Source organism: Manis pentadactyla, chromosome 16, assembly GCF_030020395.1.
Source record: "Manis pentadactyla isolate mManPen7 chromosome 16, mManPen7.hap1, whole genome shotgun sequence".
Taxonomy (NCBI): domain Eukaryota; kingdom Metazoa; phylum Chordata; class Mammalia; order Pholidota; family Manidae; genus Manis; species Manis pentadactyla.
Genome location: NC_080034.1, coordinates 41,130,438 through 41,150,135, shown reverse-complemented (window position 1 = coordinate 41,150,135; position 19,698 = coordinate 41,130,438). Strand labels below are relative to the sequence as shown.

Here is a 19,698-nt window from a genome sequence, read left to right as displayed (position 1 = left end):
TAAGAAAAAAATCATACAGTAATTGAGCCAGCCAAAACTTTCTTTAATGTAATCTATGTCTCCAAATTTCCATTAAATGTAGATAGGCAGCACCAAAACACAGAGCCTGAAGAGTACTCGAGGCAGGGGGGAAATCGGATGAAGGATGGTACAGTTACTATAGGCAGCACCACATGACGTGACTCCTTTCACTGCCCTGGGTGCGGGTGTCAGAGCTTCGGAGAGCAGGCGAAGCACCCGCTCAAATGGATTTACGTAATAGCAAAGATGATGGTGTCCCCTGGCTACTATCAGCAGAAATACCCTAGGTGGGGGTGTCAGCTCAAAACTTAGGGAAAGCAAAACTTAGGGAAGCAAAAAGAAAGACAGTCAACCCACACATGGAGGCAGAGGGTGGCGAGACTCCCAGGGAGAGGGATCACCTCAGGGAAGAATTCCTGGAGATTGTAACCCAGAAACTCCTGTGGGACCCCATATTATTGATTACCATAATCTATACATGAGGCTGGTCAGAAATTCCTACCCCTCTCCAGCAGACATACACACAAGTGAGAAGATTCTGATTTAATGCCCTCCCTCTTTTCATAGAAAATTCTCTCAGACCTACCTTGAGTGGAGGCGGCATCAGAATCAGAGGATTTCCCCATCCCTTCCGGGACGCTTAGTACAAACTCTTCAACTGGCAACTGCGGTGTCATGTCAGGGGAATTTTCTGATTGGCTGGAGCCTGATCCGGCAGGGTCTGGTGTTGGGTGTCTTGAGATTCCTTTTTGGTTCTGTCCTCACCGTTGCTCTACAGCTCAGAACAGCAACTGCTGAGACCACCGTGAGAAGAGCATGACCCTAAACAGAACTCTGATTCTGGGGGTCCTCACCCTGACCACAGTGACGACCCCCTGTGGAGGTGAAGATATTGAGGGTGAGTGCACAGTGGAGGGATGTGGGGTCTAGACTTGGGAAACAGGAATTGGAAAGGAAAAAAGCAGTGATTGGCACAGAAATAGCAGAGACTCCTCAAAGGCATTCTCAATACTAAGCAGCTTTAAAACTTACGATTATTTTTCCTTCAGGAAATTAGAGTTGCAACCGCCTTTCTTTGTGTGCTAGTGCAGAGTTCACCAAAGACATTATTTTGTCTCTAATATCAGATCCAGAGAATACAGCCTGGAGGGCTCTATGGCATTCATTCATGATTGCCTCAAAGATTAGGAATGTTTTGTTATTAAAAATTCATGAAGTATTGCTCCCAAATTTCTCTCACCGACTTATGAAACTTTTTATGTATTTCTCTTTTGTTAGTTTATCTGGGGGTAGAGAGTTCCATGACTTGTCTGTACTATGTAAGTATAAATAAGGGTGTCCTAACTTTGTCTCAGATTTACCTACATTTCCAGGATGGGAACTGGTGCAGATGGAGAGTGGGTAAGGGAGCCCAACCGAACACCCTTAGACAAGTCACTTTACCACACGGTGCTCACCTAACTCAGCTACCTCATACGTGTCACCTTACAAATAATCAAATAAAAGAGGTGTGTAGATACACTTTCTAAGTACTGAAGACAGAAATATCAATGATCATCTTGTTTTTAAATTGCTACTATTGCAGGTGTAGCTGCAGAAATTTTTTCTCTAAAAAAATAAGAAATATTTTATTTTTATCTTAAAATTGAGAACTTTATGATGAAAAACTTGATGAAGTAAATTATGTTATCCTCAAATCATCAGCCCGAATCACCTGTCTTTCACTTTAATGCAGACCTATAGCAGGAAAACTGGACAAGCACAGATCAGTGACTTAATTCCCTAGGCCCTGCCTTTGCTGTCCAGCCCTGTCCACCCTCTTTTACCCTCCTTTCCATCAAGGATCCATCCCTGGCTCTTTTCCCTATTGTTTCATCACATGAAGAGTGGGTGTGTAAAAGCCAAAGTAGAAGTCAAATAGTTCAAAGAGGAAGTGAAATGGAAATTAATCTTTAGACACTTTATTAACCATGGCTGTTCCCATCCTAATTTTGTTCGGTGGTATAAGTTTCACTGCTTCTCTAGAACACTTCCAAATTCCCTTTCTTGAGCATCACACCAGAGGGCTCTGCTCAGACTCAAATTATCCAATAGGCACAGGGCAGAGGGTTTACAGTGCTAACAGGGCACCATGAAAATGTTTTAATTTCTTTTAAAATTAGGAGAAATGAACTTTTAAGGTAGGAAAAAAAATGCTTTAATTTTTTTTATATCATTAATATACAATTACATGAGCAACATTGTGGTTACTAGATTCCCCCCATTATGAAGTGGATTATATTTGTCTTTGTGCCAATATGGTCATAAAATATGATTTTTAGTTTTTTTATGGAGGAAAGAGACCACAAAAGCAACAGCTCTTAGAGCTTACAAGTGATAATGCAGCCCCGGTCACTGCTGATTCTGACATTCATGTGGTCCTGCAACCTCTCTGTCAGTCTTCCCCAAAATGTCTGTGATCCTCCAGAGCAGTAAATGATTTTCAATAAACACTTTAGAGTGCACAGTGAGCTACATTTGGGGGTATGCGAAGATGAAAAGCTGTGCTTTCTGATCCCTAGAGGGTGACCAGATTACTGATGAAAAGAATATGGTGAAGGAAAGCAGAAGGGCCTGTGAGGCTGAAAGTAAACAGGTGAATTGCTTCTAGCTGGCACGGTGGTGTCACGTCCTTCAGCGACAGTTGCAGCGCAGGACAAGTACCAAATGAGAAGGATAATTGCATACATTCATGTCTGGAAAGGGGGTCAGGAAGATTCATTGCAAGAACAAGGAGATTTTATTGGAGGGCCTTTTAACTGAATGAACAACTACCAGTACTAAGTGGGGGGAAGCAGGTGCTGGCAATTTTGTCTAGAAACTATGCCAAAGATGGAAGCCCATGATATTTGAGAGCTGATCTCTTCTGTTGCATTAATACAGCTCTTTCCTCTCCATTTTCCATCTCCCTGCTCCTCACCCTTACTCATTAGCTGACCATGTTGCCTCCTATGGTGTAAATGTCTACCAGTCTCACGGTCCTTCTGGCCAGTACACCCACGAATTTGATGGAGATGAGGAGTTCTACGTGGACCTGGAGAAGAAGGAGACTGTCTGGCATCTGCCTGAGTTCAGCAAATTTGCAAGTTTTGACCCACAGGGTGCACTGAGAAATATAGCTGTGCTGAAATACAACTTGGACATCATGATTAAACGCTCCAACTCGACTGCTGCTACCAATAGTACGTGTCTGCCTCGCCGCCTCTGTTGGGTCTGTGCCTTCACACCAGTCCCAGTCCCTTCTTCCCTGGGAATAGGTACCCTTCATTACTCTGTACACCTCTCTCCTTTCCAAGGAGTCTCCAGATTTCCTGATGGTAGTTCCTGAACCTCATATTCCCCCTTCTTACAAATCACACATATCCATGTAATATGAAGATCTTTACTTGCATAATTCAATCCTTGAGTCTTTCAAAGAGAGGTCCCACAGAGCTCCCAGCTTAACAAGCAGGTCCACAGAGAGAAGGGGACAGGGATAAAGCAGTAGAGGTGTATAGTGCCTCTGGGGCAGAAGGGAAACAAGAGCTCTTCCATGGTCAGATGGGAAAGCGGCAGGAGGGCTCCCCCGGGAGGCCGTGCAGAGTCTCCGGGCAGAGTCGTCTGTGACTCATAGCGGCACTGTCTCCTCACCATAGAGGTTCCTGAGGTGACTGTGTTTCCCAAGTCTCCTGTGATGCTCGGTCAGCCCAACACCCTCATCTGTCTTGTGGACAACATCTTCCCTCCTGTGGTCAATATCACTTGGTTGAAGAACAGGCACTCTGTCACTGAAGGTGTTTCTGAGACCAGCTTCCTTTCCAAGAATGATCATTCCTTCTTAAAGATCGGTTATCTCACTTTCCTCCCCTCTGTTGATGACATTTATGACTGCAAGGTGGAACACTGGGGCCTGGATGAGCCCCTGCTGAAACACTGGGGTATGTATGAGCTCCACCCCTTTTTTCTCTCAAGCCCAGAACATCCTGCCTATTATCTCCTACCCCTTAGGGCCCTAAATTTAACCCTTTGAGGGTCTCTAATGCCAGACTTCACTCTCTTCCCTTAGCCTGGTGCCCAGAGTCGTAGAACCAACACCTCCCTCCGCATCCCACACAGGTGCATGAACCAACAATTTGTATTCTGACTTCTACAACTTCGCTTTCGCAGAACCTGAGATTCCAGCCCCTCTGTCAGAGCTCACAGAGACCGTGGTCTGCGCCTTGGGGTTGACTGTGGGCCTCGTGGGCATTGTGGTGGGAACTGTCTTCATTATCCAAGGCCTGCGCTCAGGTGGTGCCTCCAGACACCAAGGGCCTTTGTGAGTCACACTTTAAAAGGAAAGGTAAGGATTCGGATTTGCTAGAGCTGGAGACACAGCAAGAAGGAAGGACAGTGGGAAGATGTTGTGAATACACATGTGGCTGGGAAACAGTCTGACACAGGAACCCCCCAGGATGTGTTGATCTCATGTCTGCCTTGTTGCAGGTGCATTGCCCACCCACGGAAGGAGAAGAGCGTGGATCCCCCTGACGTCCTGTCACTGGTTACCGGCCCACTTCATCATATCCCTCCTCTCCTCCTGCACTCCGCCTCCCTTCTTCTCCGGGCTTTATGAAGCTGTGCCCCCTGAAAGCCCGCACAACCTTCGAAATTCCCCACCAACCTCCTAAATTTTTCGTCTTTTCTCAATTTTCATTAATTATGGAATCCCTGGGGTATCCCACCCAGCTACCTAATCTCTCAGTGACCCTGAACTAATATGTCTGCGGAAGCAATAAATCCCCTTTATGAGGTCATTACTAAATTTTTTCCTGTCTTTTATGTGAGGGCTGTCTAGGACCTTGGCCCATGATGCTTAAGGCCCATTTAACCTCATTTTCCAGATCTTGTTTCATACCCAGTAACACAGAAGCAAACAAGTATAGTCTGATAGTATTTTGATATCTAAGCTGAAGTTCATATTTCTCTCAGGCATCAGCAAAGGCAATAAGTACCCTAATTACACTTATTACACTAATCCGCCTTAGGTGTAGACTGTTACAGAAGAAATACAAAAACCAAGAAAAGAATGTATACTCATTTCAGTAAAGCTTTTAAGTTTAAGACAGAAAAGTTTGTAGAAAGGAAGTAAGAATCTTAAGAGTACCGGAAGTCAAAATTTGACCCCCCAACTTTAAGTTTGTGAGGAATGAATGATGACAGGAGAAACTTTCTTCTCCCTTCCTCACCCTTGAGAAGATAAGAATTCTCAAGGCAGGAAAAGAAGTGGAAATCAATTAGGAGAGCATTAGAATAAGACACTGATGCGGGTATCTGATAAGGACCAAATACTTTGTCCTTAGTTAGGGTTAGTAACAGTGGGAAAGGGATGGGAGTAGAAACCACAGACATAGTTAGGGTCCCTGGAACACAGGTGGAGTCTGCCTCACCTCCTAGATGAAGCCCTGCTAGATACCCACATAAATTTTCCTGTGCTACCATGGTATGTTGGGGACAGTAGAGTGAACATGGCTGCAGGATGTTTCTAGGCAGATAAGCCCAAGTCAGGTTCACTGAATTATAGTGCGTCCCTGTGTGCCCTGGAGGACAGCAAAAAGTCCTAGTATCCCCATCCCACTACCCCTCATTCCTCTTGGTTAAGGAAAGAATGAGCCTGTGAAAGAGAAATTCCAGGAGGACAACATGGTTGAGATAATGTTCTGGCAGCTTTGGGTTCTGCGTCTTCCTCTGGATCACTGCCTCCTAGCGGAAATGTTTACAAAAGAAACGGATCAATAGATGGGTTTCTCCAGCTCTCCTGTGTCTATGATCTTATGCTTGAAAGTGACATGACCTGACTTGAAGGTATTTTTCCCTTTGAAGTTGTTTAGGCATGCTGCCTCACTCTTTTCACTTTGCAACTACTTTGTCCATACACTGCATCTAAGATGGTATTGTGGAATGGCTACAGCGTATGTGAGGCTCTCCCTGTCCGTGTCATCTGCACCAGAGAGCTTAAAATGTAATTGGAAAAAAAAAGAGACAATATCAACACAATAACTGATACAGCATAGTTTGGTGCAAAGGAACCTAAATCCAAATCCAGGAATCATCAATTTATAACTAGTATTTTAAACTTTATAACACTAAGGTATCTACCATTTCTGAGCTGTATTTCTTTCATCCATAATGTGGGAAGGAGGGATAATACTTTCCTTGCAGAGTTATTGACAGAACTTGAATGATACCAATATATAGGCAGTGCCTTACACATGGCATACAGATATTTAAGAAAATATTGCTAGTTATTATAGATATTATTAATTTATTAAAAAGAATGGATCTTACTATGTGAAAACACTTTTATTTTTCTGAGTTCTTTAATGATTTAGGATATTCAAACATGGAGCTATTGATTAATTTATTTCCAAATGTTAAATTGTAGGATTCTTTTCCTCTCCAGAATGAGAGAGGCTGGGATGGGGTTAGGCTGCAAGTGTAGATAGGGTGCAATGGTCAGTGACACATCACAGGTGAAGGGGCTGCTAAGGAAACTCTTATTGCAATAAAGTTGTAATATTTGACTCTGGGTTTTTGCTCTAATAAAAGACATATTCCCTCCTTATGGTCCATATTAGTCAAGATATATTATATGCAACAGGTCTTTATATACGTTTACTTTGGGGAGGAGATGGGAAAGATTCAAGGAGAAAAGGCTACTTGTGAGGTAGAAGTAAGAGAATAATTAAAAGTACAGACTAGCAATGTAAATGCAAGAAATCTGAACCAGAGGGGATCATGAAAATGTAGGTAACAGAGTACAGAGGATTTTTAAGTCAGTGAAACTACTCCATATGATCCTACAGTGGCAGATACTTGTCACTGTACATTTCTCAAAATCCATAGAATGTACTACACCAAGAGTGAATTAATGTAAACTGTGGACTTTGAGTGATAATGATGTGTCAGTGTAGGTTCATCAGCTGCAACAAATATACCTTTCTGGTAGAGGAGGCTGATAATCAGGAAGGCTATGCATGGTGGGGACAGGATATATGAGGAATCTCCATACTTTCTATTCAATTTTGCTGCAACTCTAAACTGCTCTAAAATAAGATGTATTTTAAAAAAAGAAAAGAAAAATCAGCAATTATGATTTGAAATGTATAAAATAAAAATTTTAGTATAAAAACACAGGTCATCTGAAAATGCACAAATGGGCTGAGAAATTTTTGGCAGTAGGATTTTAAATAAATTATATGTAAATTTCAATGATTCATGAGGTAAGAACCAACATTTTAAAGATGTAGGGGTGTAGGAAATATAAGGGTTATATTGAGTAGCATTATGACCAGTGTTCCAAAAATATACAAATACTGCCCTAATCAGACTCCTTCCTCATGAAATACTGAGGAAAGCAAACAATGGTAGTTGAACCTCATTAAAGCAATTCGTTCATAAAATGTTCACTTAATCTTAAAATATTAGGATTAAAATTAATTCTAAAAAATAAGAGGAAACTTTTTTTTATCAGCTTAAAGTTAAAAGTGGGATCATTACCTGACATAACTATAAACAAAGCTGGAAATCAGTCCTCTGATTATAAATTATGTGATCTTAAAAAATGACTTATTTGAAAATTTTCAGATTGTGTGCACAAAGTATAACTTTAATATTTAATGTCATACTACTTAAAATTTATGTAATTGAAAAATCACATAAAATATATCAGATTTGTTTGTACAAACTATGGATTTTGAAAGATTAAGATATTTCATTACAAATCATGCACTTTGTATACATCCTGGCACACAGTAAGCAGTCAATAAATGTTAACTGTTAGTGTTGTTATTTTCTGGAGCCCAAGTCAAAAATCCCATGGTACATAACATCACAGAAATGCAAACAACAAGATCCAGATAATAGAAAGTTCTAGACAAACAATTCTGTTTCTCCAGCAAATAACTTGCAAGGAAAAGTAGGCAACCTAGAAACTACAAATAAAAAAAACCTGAAGTGTAACTCCAGGGGGGAAAATAAGTTTCCAGCCCAGGTCAAATTACCTTTGAAGTGGAAAGCATTCAAAGGGAGAAATAAAGTGGGAGAAACTAATTTATTGCTCACAAGCCCACTTCCGCTTGCCTGTGTCTCTTGCGACCCAACTGCCAAAAGGGACCCCACCCAACCTCTCAGATCCAGATATGCCTTCACTCCCCCTTGAATCACCTATTGATATGGAGATGCACTAAGGCCAGACAACAAATTCTGGAAATATTGCAATTTTCACATGAAGAAATATATCAACCAAATGCTAGGCTTTGTTGGGTTCATATTCAAATAAAACTATTAAAAATTCCTGTGGGACAATCAGACATTGAATATTGACTGTAGTAAGGAATTGTTTATCTAATTTTAGGTGTAGTAATGACAGTTATGTTTCTCTAAAAAAGTAGATTCTCATAATAAATATGCATGAAATGATATGATGTGTGAGATTATATTCAAAATAATCCATTGTGTGTGTAAGATAAAGTGGATGGGTACACAAAATTGTCCATGAATTAGTATTTGTTAAAGCTGGACTGTTGATACATGGTTCTATTCTCCCAGCTACCATTTAGAATTGAAATTTTCCATTAAACAAAAGTTTAAAAAAGAAATTGAGGATTCTAGTTCAAGATGACAATGAAGATCCTGAACTCACCTCCCCCCACAGACACAGCAAATGTGTAGCTATATATGGAACAATTTCCTCTGAACAAAATCCTAAAATCACTTCCACATCAGGCAGCCAAGGAGAAAACCTGCAGGAAAGGCTGAGACACAATCTCACCATAAACCCAACCTCCCAGGAGAGACCCACCATCCGGAGTTTCTCCAAGAGAAGCGAAGGGCTTATACCCCACATCAGGCACTCCACTTTTAAGACCAGCACCTGAGAGACAAACCCAAAAACATCTGGCTTTGAAGACAACAGTGCTCTTGCCCAACAGACCTGCAGGGCTGTGGTGAAGTGAGGAACAGCTCTTAAAGGGTCTGTGCGCAGACTCACCTGCCCCAGGACCCAGCAGAGAAGAAGCCCTTTAAAAAGTACCTGGAGTTTATGTGAAAGGGACTCATTTGCTAATTTTTAAGTGTTGGTTCTAGAGGCAGGGGTCTGCTGGATTCTCTCTGAGGATAAACATTGGTGGGTCCCAACCTCCTACTTCCCTTTTGCCTTGAGAAACCTGACAAGCGCCATCTTTTTTCTCTTTATTTTATATTTTTCTTCTTTTTCTGTTAGTTGCCATTTTTGCACTCCCATCCATACTGTAGCTGTGGATGCCATCTTCATGTCTCCCTCTGCCATGCTCCAGAACACCAGAAGTCCTGGAAGGGAGCATTTACAAATGTCTGCTGTCCCCCAAGGGGTGGCCCTTGCTCTCCTGGCTCTAGGGGGCTTGTGTTCCTGGGTCCCACAGGACTGTGACAATCATAGAGACGGTTCTCGGCAGGCTGCCACTCCCAGGGCACTGCACAGAGAGGAAACTGAAACACAACCTCCATCTTTCTATGAAAGAGGCCCATTTGCTTGTCCTAAGGAGCTTTGGCCTAAAGGACAGGTTTCTGGTCTAGCACACTTACAGGCGCCTATGGAGCTGCTCCCAGGGAATGAGTATATGCCCCCTCATGTTCACTGCAGCATTATTTACAATAGCCAGGATTAGGAAACAACCTAAGTGTCCATTGACAGATGAATGGCTAAAGGATATGTGAAATACTATTAGACAGGAAAGGATAAAAAATTTAACTATCACCCGGTTTTATTGAAAGTTGTTTAAGAATATTAGTAAGTGCAGTTGTTAATCAGGAAAAAGAAACACAAGGAATCCAAAAAACAGTGGATTCATCCCAGGATATCACTGAAGAGACCCTGCTACAGCAGTTCCATGGCAAAACTAGAAGTCTGGACTACCTAAGTGGTATTTATGAAGTGATAAACAACTTTTCTTTCAACTTTTAAAATCAAGTTGTGAGTAAATGTGAAAAACATTCTCACTGGTCCAAACTCACTAAGTGGAGGTGGGGACAAAGAGAACAGCGGAGCGAGGCTTTAATGATGGTCTCGCAAGATTGGGTGTCTGGTGGGCAGGCACACCTGGGGAGTTGGCGCAAGTAATTTATTCCCTAGCCTGTACGCCCCTCCCCTGGTTCCTCTTTAGCTGAGTACTACAGGGTTTACATTCTTTCCCAGATGTCACCTAAGCAAGCTATATCCATATTAGGCTTTCCCTTACCTTTGTCTTAATTTTATTGGCAGATTTAAAACTTCTTTCTTTTCCCAAATAGGTACAGCCCCTTCCTTATCAATTCCCCCCGACCCCCACTCCCAGCCTGAGCAACGTCCTGGCATATTTTTCACCACGTGGCCCTTTGTCAATACCTGTTAAAATGTTTAACCCTCCTGGTGGGAATAAATCACATTTAAGTTTTATGTTTTTTCTAACAGTAAAGCCCAAAGATAATTATTCTTACAGCAGAATGTATTTTCAAGTTTGACAGTATAAAAAAAAGTGAAGATACTTCAATTTGGTATTGTATAAAGTATAAAGGAAAGGGCAAAGGAAGGGTAGAGATGCTACTACTTTCCTCTTCCAAGGAGGATGAGAGAGACACTGGCCATATTTAAGGAAAGAACACACAAAAATAAATATCTTTAAATTACAATAGAAACTGAAAGAATTACCCGTGGTGACTCATGTGCATGCAGGGCTTTAGAAGTTGGACTATTGAGCAGTCACAAATAACCCTACAGCCCAGCCCTGAAAGAGCTCTGCAGCTTCAAGAGCCCTTCAGAGTTGATCCAAATTAAGTGGGGGACAGGCCCTTTACACCTCCACACCGACCAGTCACTGGATATGAGATGCCCCTGGGAAGTGCAGTGGGAGAGGCAGTGCCCCTCACCTAATGCAATTCGGAAGGAGGGCTGTCAGCTAAGGCCTGTCAGCCAGCAACGTTCCCAGCAACTGAGGTAGGGAATCGTTCAGTCCTGAAAAGAGGAATCTAAGTGAAACAGGAACAGCACCCCGTATAGAAGCACTGTTCGAATCACTGGGAATTACATATATTTTCAGGGGAAGTGGACAAATAAATATATTTTAAAAATTTTTTATATCTTAACTTCTATTAACTCGTTTGACTCACTCTTTTATCTTATGAACTCCTTTCCATTAGTTAAATATTCCATGATAATCAGGAAGACGGCAAGGCTATGCTGCAGGAAGATCTTAAGAGGCAGTAAAAATTAAATTTCAGTGGCTTACTCAATAAAGGGAACTTAATTCCATAGCCATTCACGGGACTCAGGTTATGGGGTTTCTACACTCTTAGACACCATCACCTCAACAACAGCTTCCAGGCTTGCAGGAGCAGGGAAGACAAAGCCAACAGAGATTAAACCCATTTTTAAATTTTACTGGCTGATAGTAGTCACATGACCCCAACCTAACCACAAAGGAGGCTGGGATATGTAGGAAACTGATGGACTGTTGATGACCACCACTGCCTCTGAAAGACATGCTGACTGATATGATTGAAGATGAAGTCAAGGGCTCATACTGGTCGTTTGTTCTCTAGCACACCCCTATATTTTTCTCCAAGATATATGCCTACCAAGATTCAGTTCTTTTTTGTTAGCAAACTTGTTTATAAAGGTTGTACTTTTAATTTTAATTAAATTATCAATTAAAGATTCCATTACCCAATGAAATCTGGGTGCAAAAAATAGTTGTTTCTATGAAACTGTCAGTGGATGGGCAGGAAGAAGACTCTGACCCTCTCATTAAGGAGAAGTCTTCTGGCAGGGAGCCAGTGTGACAATGTTGAACTGAAAACATGTCCTAGAATATATTCTACCACCCACTGCCATAACAGAGCTTATGTTTCAACTGGAAAAATCAGATCGCAGTGTCTCCCTAAATGCTGAGTCTGGTTCTATCTCCAACCATGCCTCGTGTCTTTGCAAGGTCAAAAGCACAGGGCTACATCTAGAGACTGAGGGCTCCCTGGACACGCTGCACAAGTTCTCCATTTCTCTAAGAGTATCACTCCTTCCTGCCTCCTATGGTGAATGACAATGCCCATCCTGGAGAAGATGATGAAATCAGAACAACACCTCTGCCTCCACTCAGCATCTTGCTCTGGCCAGATTCACCCTTGGGTCGCAGAACCCTGACTGTCCCTATTTGCCCCATCCAAAGTGCCATGTCTAATCACCTGCACTACAGCCAGGGCATGGGAGACGAAGGCCCCAAGGGAGTCTAGTTCTCCACTCTGACCTCATCCAAGAGGGGGAAGGAGTGCTAATGGTTTCTCAGGCCTAGTGAGATGAGGGTGCAGGGAGAAGGGGATGCCTTCCCAGGAGCATGGCCTTCCAGAGATAAGCTCCCAGCCCTCTGTCCTCATGACAAATTCCAGAAACCACAGTGGAGACCAGCATTTAGACTGGGCCCATGTATAAGGAACCACACTGTGTAGTGGCCCCCTTAACACCAGGGAAGAGAATGTCATCAAGAATCAACAGTTCATTGTGTCCACAGACAAGGAGACCTCTATCAGATGAGAACTCAGGCTCAGCAGTGCGTCAGGTGACTATGCGGGAGACGAGATGGGATGGGTGCGTGTCAGCACCGTTAAGGAGGGAGCCAGGAACCAGAGCCCTGCTGCTTGTCTTATAGCATCCACAAGAAACAAAGTGCTCCTCAGACCATTCCACTGTGAGGAGACTTTAGAGGTGGAGTGCTCCGTGTCAACGTCTCCATGCAGGGTAGCCATTTTCAGCAACACAAGGATCTGAAAATTCCAGGCCTTGCTCCTAATAAGCAGGTGGGCATAACGCCAGTGGTCTGCATCCTTGTACAGGTTGACATTTTTGAGAAGTGTGCATGTAACCCAGGATGGGGCAATCAGCATCTCTCCTAAAATGGTTACAACTCTGGTAGACAGTCTGGAAAAACACAACATACACAGAGAGAGAGAGAGAGAGAGAGAGACAGAGAGACAGAGAAACAGAGATGAGATAAGAAGTAAGGCAATGAGAAAAAAAAAGATGCAGAAAATAAATAGATGCAAAGAAAACACAGAGAGATAAAGAGATGCAGATAAATAGTGACAAAGATGCAGATAGAGAAAATAGAGAGAGTCAGGAATGCACAACAAGGGATACAGAATAAAAGATGCAGAGAGATACCAGGAAAGAAATATATAGGGACAAAGAAAGACACAGAGAAAGATTAAGATGCACAGGCAGAAATGTAGCAGAAAGAGAAAAGAGAAATGAAGATTGCATTGAATATCTGGATGTAGTCACTTCTGAGATCAACTTGACCCCGGGATTGCATGTAACATGAGCAAAGTAAACCTGAATTGTATTTCTATCACTCTAAACCAAAAACAATACTTTAATTACTGCTTATACTTTCTTAAAAATAAAAATTGACCTCAACCAATGTGACTTGCCAGGACACACTGGAAACATCAATAACCAGGGGCCACAATATCTGTCCCCAAAGAGTTTCAGCATGCTATGTACTCAATATTCAACAAAACAAACAGCAGTCCAGCAAATCCTAAAGCCACTGCACCAAACATCAGTAGTGCAGAGCCATGAGAGATGTGACAGCTGAACTCATTTTCTCTCTTCCACCCAACCCTATGTGAAACCCTATGAGGTTTCTAGTCTCCTTTCAGGAAACAAGTCCTCCTTATGGCTCTAGATTGGATGGATCATCCCAAAATATATTCATAGAGGTTTCCCACCTCTGCTCAGTTAACACAGCTCGGGGTACAGATAACTCGCAATCACCTTTAATTATGATAAAAGCTCTAGAGTCAGGAAAATGGCTTCCATGTGCTTCTCTCCAGTCCGTGGGAAGAACAGAAACAGAAAATCCCCTCAGGGCCTGGGCAGACGCTGCTGGCAGTGCTCAGGCGGAGGATCCAGGGTCAGTGCAGGGTGCAGCGTCAGCCATGTCCTTGGGGCGGGGGTCACAGGAGGGGACAGATGACTGGGGACTGCAGCAGAGTCACTGGAGGACTCTGATCTCAAAGGGGGACAAACTGGCACAGGCAGGTGGGGACTCCGGGCAAGGACAGGCAGGCTTCACAGAAGGGAAGAAGGCAACCCAGTTGGGGTCCTCAGGGGTCAGCGCAGGAGCCCTGCAGAGGAGACGGATCAGCACAGGCTCCCTGAGGGACCCACACTCTCGCCCTCCTCTCAGGGCCCCAGACAGCTGAGGTCCAGGCCGGTCGTCATCCCCTCGCCCACATCTGTGTGAAGGTGAAATCAGCTAAGGAGGACTCGGCCCTCCAGCTCCACACAGATGGTGCAGGGGGTAGGGGATGCAGCTGTTAACCTTTGAGGGGCAGTGAGGGTTTCACTCTTCTTAGTAAATATAATGATAGCTCACATTGTTCCACCACCAGTGGCCTCACTCAGTCCCTGACAAATGCACACAGGCTTAGCTGCCAACATGTGACATACAGTGAGCATCATTCTGGTGTCTGACATCCAAGACATCTCTGCTTCCACGTTTCACAGAAAGATGCCACAAAACTTTTGGCCTGGTGCTGGGGAACCACCCCTGGGACTTCCTACAGAAACCGGGCAAACACGTCCCCTAACTCTGGATCGCCGGAGCAGGGAACAGGCATGAACACAGACCACTGCACCCAGGAACACTCACCTCACGCCCTCCCTGCTTTACCTGCCCCCTCTCCCCCCTGGATCAGGGCTGAAATGTTACCTGCTGGTGGAGGCCCAAGAGGTGCTGCAAAGGAAGTGACACAGAGAAAGGTCTCATTACACACACAGCCAGTCCCTCACTCACCCCAAAGGGAAAGAGATAGGCAACCTAATTAGACATTTATTTCCTTCCTACCCACCTACCACAAGACTTTAACCACCCTAAGCTATAATACTCCCAAATGAAGGAAACGGTCATTCGAAAGAAAGGAAGACAATCCACACCCTTTTAATAGAGGAAGCTTCCAGAAAGGACCCAGTGAGACAAGGATCAACTGTAAGGACGCCCTAAAGTAAACCCCAACTCTTACTCTGTGGTAAGGCTGCCCTTCAACCAGGAAAATCAGATTCCAAAACCCCCAGGGTGTTCTGACTCCTCCCTCCACCCACCTGCCCCCTTCCTTTCAAGGTCAGGGGCAAAGAGCCACATCCAGAAGCTGAGGCCTCCCTGAACAGAGGGCCTCAGGCAGAGCCCCCCTTCCCATTGCCCCGAGGGCTTACCTTTCTGGCTCCTATGACGGATGATGAGGCCCAGCCCCAGGAAGATCAGCCCCAGCACAAAGCCCCCGATGCCACTCAGCATCTTGCTCTGGGCAGATTCAGACTGTGCCCCTGGGGACAGAGCCAAAGAGTCAGTGTTCACCCCATACCCCACAGGGTTCCTTTGGGAAGCCTCAAGTCCAGTCTGAGACCCAGGTGCTGGACGTGCCAGGGGAACCTAGTTCTCCATACCGACCACCCCTAGGGTGGGAAGGACCTGCCAGTACCTCCCAGGACACGGTGGGTGGGCGGGAGGTGTGGGGAAAGCTGATCCATAACCGAAGCTGATCCATCCATAACCCTAGGGCCCAACCCCACCACCACCCACGCGGTCACTCCTTCAGGTACCAGGTCTGGGTGCAGGGGCCATGCTGTACAGACCGACCTCCCTAACATCAGAGACAATGAGCTCAAGACTCTTGTGTGGTCCCAGCTATGGAACTAGAAGTGCCCCAGCCTTCTGTGGTTTCCAGCTTGGGCCAAAGACACCTCTGTCCTCTGTCTGGGGGGGGCCCCAGTGACAGGAAACAAACTGCCCCTTACGCCACTCCACTGAGATGGGGCTCTGGAGGCTGGGGTGCTCCACGTGGCACGTGTACACATCTCCTCGCTGGGGAGTCATTTCCAGCATGACGAGGATCTGGAAGGTCCAGTCCCCGTTCCTAATAAGGGGGGTGGACACGACACCGGCTATCTCCTCCTGGTCATTCCGGAACCACCGAACTTTGATCTGGCCTGGATAGAAATCTGTCACCGAGCAGACCAGCAGGTTGTGGTGGTTGAGAGCCTCTGTCCTGGATAGGGAGATGGTCACTACAGGTTCCACTGAGGGGAGGAACAGGCAGGAAAAGACACAGTGAGACGTGAGGGTCACACAGCAAGTCTCCCAAAGGAGCACAGTCCTCCCTGAGTACCAGAGTGGAGACATCCCTGGGTTCCAATCTTGGAAAAGGACTTGAGCTGGGCCACTTTATTAGCTTGAATAAACACATCAGCAGTTTCCTTTTCAGAGTCTATTACTTTCACTATTATTAGAAAAAAGAATAGCAATCTTTCAGCAATCTTTCCATGGGAGTTTCTTTATTGATACTAACTGATTAAAATGAAGCACTTTAAAAGTGCATATTGCTATATTACATAGGCCAGTATTCATAACATTTTAAAAACTAAGATAATAAACCTGGACTTCTTTTCCCCCACACCTGATGACATATAAAATGGTGATGCCAATCCCTAAACACATGGTATGTAGGTGTGAAATTGAAGGGCATAGTAGAGATGGTGTTTGCTCAGTAATTGTCTAGAAATAGGTGCTCAATAAATGGTTATAATTAACTTACAGACTGTGCAGCCCAAAGTGCATGAGGGGAAGCAGGGGGAGGGAGTATAGGTACGGTTTAGGACAAAGGAAATAAGAAAGCATTTTTATTCAATAGTAGTATGGATTTATTTACTCCAAAACCTCAGGTCTTTCTCTTGTACCATTTGTGGAGCTTTTCTAGGGAATTAAAATTCTGCCTTACAACAAAACTCAGGTGTTGCTTTTGTTTTTCGTAAACACTTTTTGGTCAGACTTCACATTCACACCTTCTCAATTATTAACCTCCAAGGACAAAGTTAATGAAGTAAGTTTTTATGGCTTATTCAACCTTCTGTGCTTCCTTCAGCCTAAGTGATGGGCAGCCGAGTACATTTATTCAGTAGCTAAGGGCACTAAGGTCTGCAGTCGCACCGCGTCCCCGTCCCTGTGTCCGGCAGCAGGCACACGATACCTGGGACAGCTCCTCGCCTCAAAGACGCCCAGGACTCGTGACAGACACTGAACAAACCAGAATTAAGATAAATACTCATTTGAGACCCAGGGTCAAGACAGCCTAAGTCAGGACCGTGAACCTCACGGCGCGTCCGGGCGCAGCCCCGACCTTCAGACACCCCCATGCTTCGCGCAGCGCCGCCTGGAGCCGCCAAGCGGGAGGGCCAGCAGGAGGGCAGGCTCAGGGAGGCCTGGCCCGGGCGTGCTTCGGCGGCGCCAGGGAGGAGGCAGCCCCCTGGCCAGGGCGCCGGGACCTCTCGCAATGTTGGCAGGACTGGAGAGGTCGCCCTGGGCTCCACTGCGCGCTTTCCGAGCGCCGCCGCGAGTCCCCGACGCCACCCGCCCCTCCCCGCGCACGCCGGCCTGTCCCTCCCGCTGGGCTCGGGCCCCAGGGGCCGCCCCTCCCCCGCCGCCCGGTCCTCTCCCCGCGGAGCCTCGGCGGATGGCGGGGTCCCCGGGCGGCGGCCGCGCTCACCTCGCCGCTGCCAGGTGAAGCCGGCGTCCACCTGGTAGTTGTGTCTGCACACCGTGTCCACCTCGGCCCGCGCCCGCTCCATGACGTCCGCCTGCCCGTTCCAGTACTCGGCGTCCGGCCGCCCCAGCTCGGTCACCGCCCGGAACTGCCCCACGTCGCTGTCGAAGCGCACGTACTCCTCCTGGTTGTAGATGACTCTGGACACAAGCCGCACCCGCTCCGTCCCGTTGGTGAAGTAGCACAGGCCCTTCCACTGGTACACGAAATCCTCTGCGGGGAACCGTGCCGCTCGGTCAGGACTGGAGCCGCGGACCGGGCAGGCCTCCTGGGCCGGGGCAGGTGAGCCCAGAAGCCTGACCCCCGGCCTCGCCAGCGCCGGTTTCCCGCCGGTCCTGCCCTGCTCCCCACCCGATCCCCGTGCCCCCTGCACCCGCATCCTCAGGCGGCTCTTCCAGGGCCTGCCCGCCCCCTGGAGGGCTTCCAGAATTGCCTCCGTAAAGGGAGGGGAGAAGGAAGCCTGTCTAGGGACCAGGCCAGGACTGTGACCCCTGCCCGATGTGAGCACCGAGTAAAGCGGGCAGTCTTGGCGGGTTTACATGGGTCCCTGTACTTAGCGGGACAGGACGTCCTCACATGATCCCACTTCCCAGAGACTCCTGGGAACCTCAGACGCAAACAGGTATCCCCATGAGCTCAAGATTCAAGGGAATGACTAGGAAGGTCTACAGTTAAGCTTGTCCTCGCCCTACACGCATAATTTCTTGGTTCCTGGCAAAGTGCCTTCCTTCCCATGCCTGGGTTTACCAGTTTTCTGCCACCACCACCCCTGCTGCATAGTTAGAAAAGACCCAACCTTCCACGTCCTAGAAAGGAACATTTTATTCGTGGAAAGAACACAGTCCCTTGAATTAGATAAATTATATTCCAGTTAAACTGTGCCAATAACCAGGGTGAGTACGTTACCAAACAGAGTAGCTATATCATAAGTGTAACTGTGTAAAAAGACACTCGTAACACCTGTATATAGGGGTATTAGGGAGACTGAGAGAGAATTTATACAGATTCCAACCCTGCGTCTGAAATAGTTTCTCACTACTGCCCTGCATTTCCCCAACCCAGAATCCCATAGTATTTAGTCCAGACGAGGTTGGGGACCCCAAAATGACAAATCCTGCTGCATCTGCTGTGGGGGAATTCACACCTTCAAAAACAACCCCCTGCCCACTTTGTGCTGGCACTGGTAGTAGGTGCGCACTTTGTCCCCCATCTAACACTCCCAGGCCTAAGCCTGTGGCATGGGGATTGCCCCCACCTTGTCATTAGAGGGTAGAAATGAGAACAAGGCATAGCTCTCTTTCTCAGAGAGGAAATGTGTGGTAACATGTGTACTTTAACAAGTTGTGTCGTCTGAAATGATAGAAGCCCCCCGGCCCCAGCCCACAAGTCCCCCCGGCCCCAGCCCACAGGTCCCTCTGGGGAGCAGCTGCCCTGCACTTACGTGGGGAGTCTCTGCCCTCAGCCACCGGGATGCTCAGTACCACCAGCGGCACCATCAGAGCTGCTGTCCAAAGGCCTCTGGGAATCCGCAGAGACATCTTCCCAGGCTTAATGGGGAACAAAAGAAAAGTTAATAGCTGCAACACAGCACACCTGATGGATCTGATGTGTCCACCTCACAGAATAAAAGCCTGTGAAAGCTCCTGAGTAGGGGAGGACTGGAGAGTCCTGGGAAAGGAACCAATCAGCTCCGGAGCTGAAGGACGTCATCTGTCTCTGGGCGGACATTTCTTATGAAGGCTCCTTCCCAGCCTGGCGCCGGGTCGCCATCGCATTGCACTGGATGAGCACTGGAGATGAAGATTCTCTCAGTTGAAGGTTTGAATTGAGTAACTTAAGGGGTTTAAAGAACCAAAGAAAAATGACTCAAGAGTAGACATCTTTGTGATATTTATTTAAAACTTATTTTCTTCTGCTTGGAATTTTTAGTAGGAGAAAATAAGTGGGATCAAACTTTAGGGGAGAGAAAATTATCATCACAGAGAAGTTCACTTGTATAATCTGAGACATGTT

At 45.9% G+C, this 19,698-nt stretch overlaps 2 protein-coding genes across 2 annotated transcripts; one reads left to right on the top strand and one right to left on the bottom strand.

The window, feature by feature from the left end:
- Positions 1 to 752: 752 nt before the first annotated feature.
- LOC118907217 (HLA class II histocompatibility antigen, DQ alpha 2 chain-like) lies at positions 753 to 4,843 on the top strand. Its single transcript, XM_036875580.2, has 5 exons — positions 753 to 919; positions 2,994 to 3,242; positions 3,696 to 3,977; positions 4,207 to 4,381; positions 4,525 to 4,843. Exons 1-4 carry the CDS (start codon positions 838 to 840, stop codon positions 4,359 to 4,361), a joined length of 768 nt encoding a protein of 255 aa, XP_036731475.2. The 5' UTR covers positions 753 to 837; the 3' UTR covers positions 4,362 to 4,381; positions 4,525 to 4,843.
- A 9,042-nt stretch (positions 4,844 to 13,885) lies between these two features.
- Positions 13,886 to 19,270, bottom strand: LOC118907163 (boLa class II histocompatibility antigen, DQB*0101 beta chain-like). Its single transcript, XM_036875462.2, has 6 exons — positions 19,127 to 19,270; positions 17,629 to 17,898; positions 15,884 to 16,165; positions 15,302 to 15,412; positions 14,802 to 14,825; positions 13,886 to 14,214 (listed from the first exon to the last, which is right to left on the bottom strand). The coding sequence occupies exons 1-6, from the start codon at positions 19,221 to 19,223 to the stop codon at positions 14,201 to 14,203; spliced, it is 798 nt and encodes a 265-aa protein (XP_036731357.2). The 5' UTR covers positions 19,224 to 19,270; the 3' UTR covers positions 13,886 to 14,200.
- Between the last annotated feature and the right edge of the window lie 428 nt (positions 19,271 to 19,698).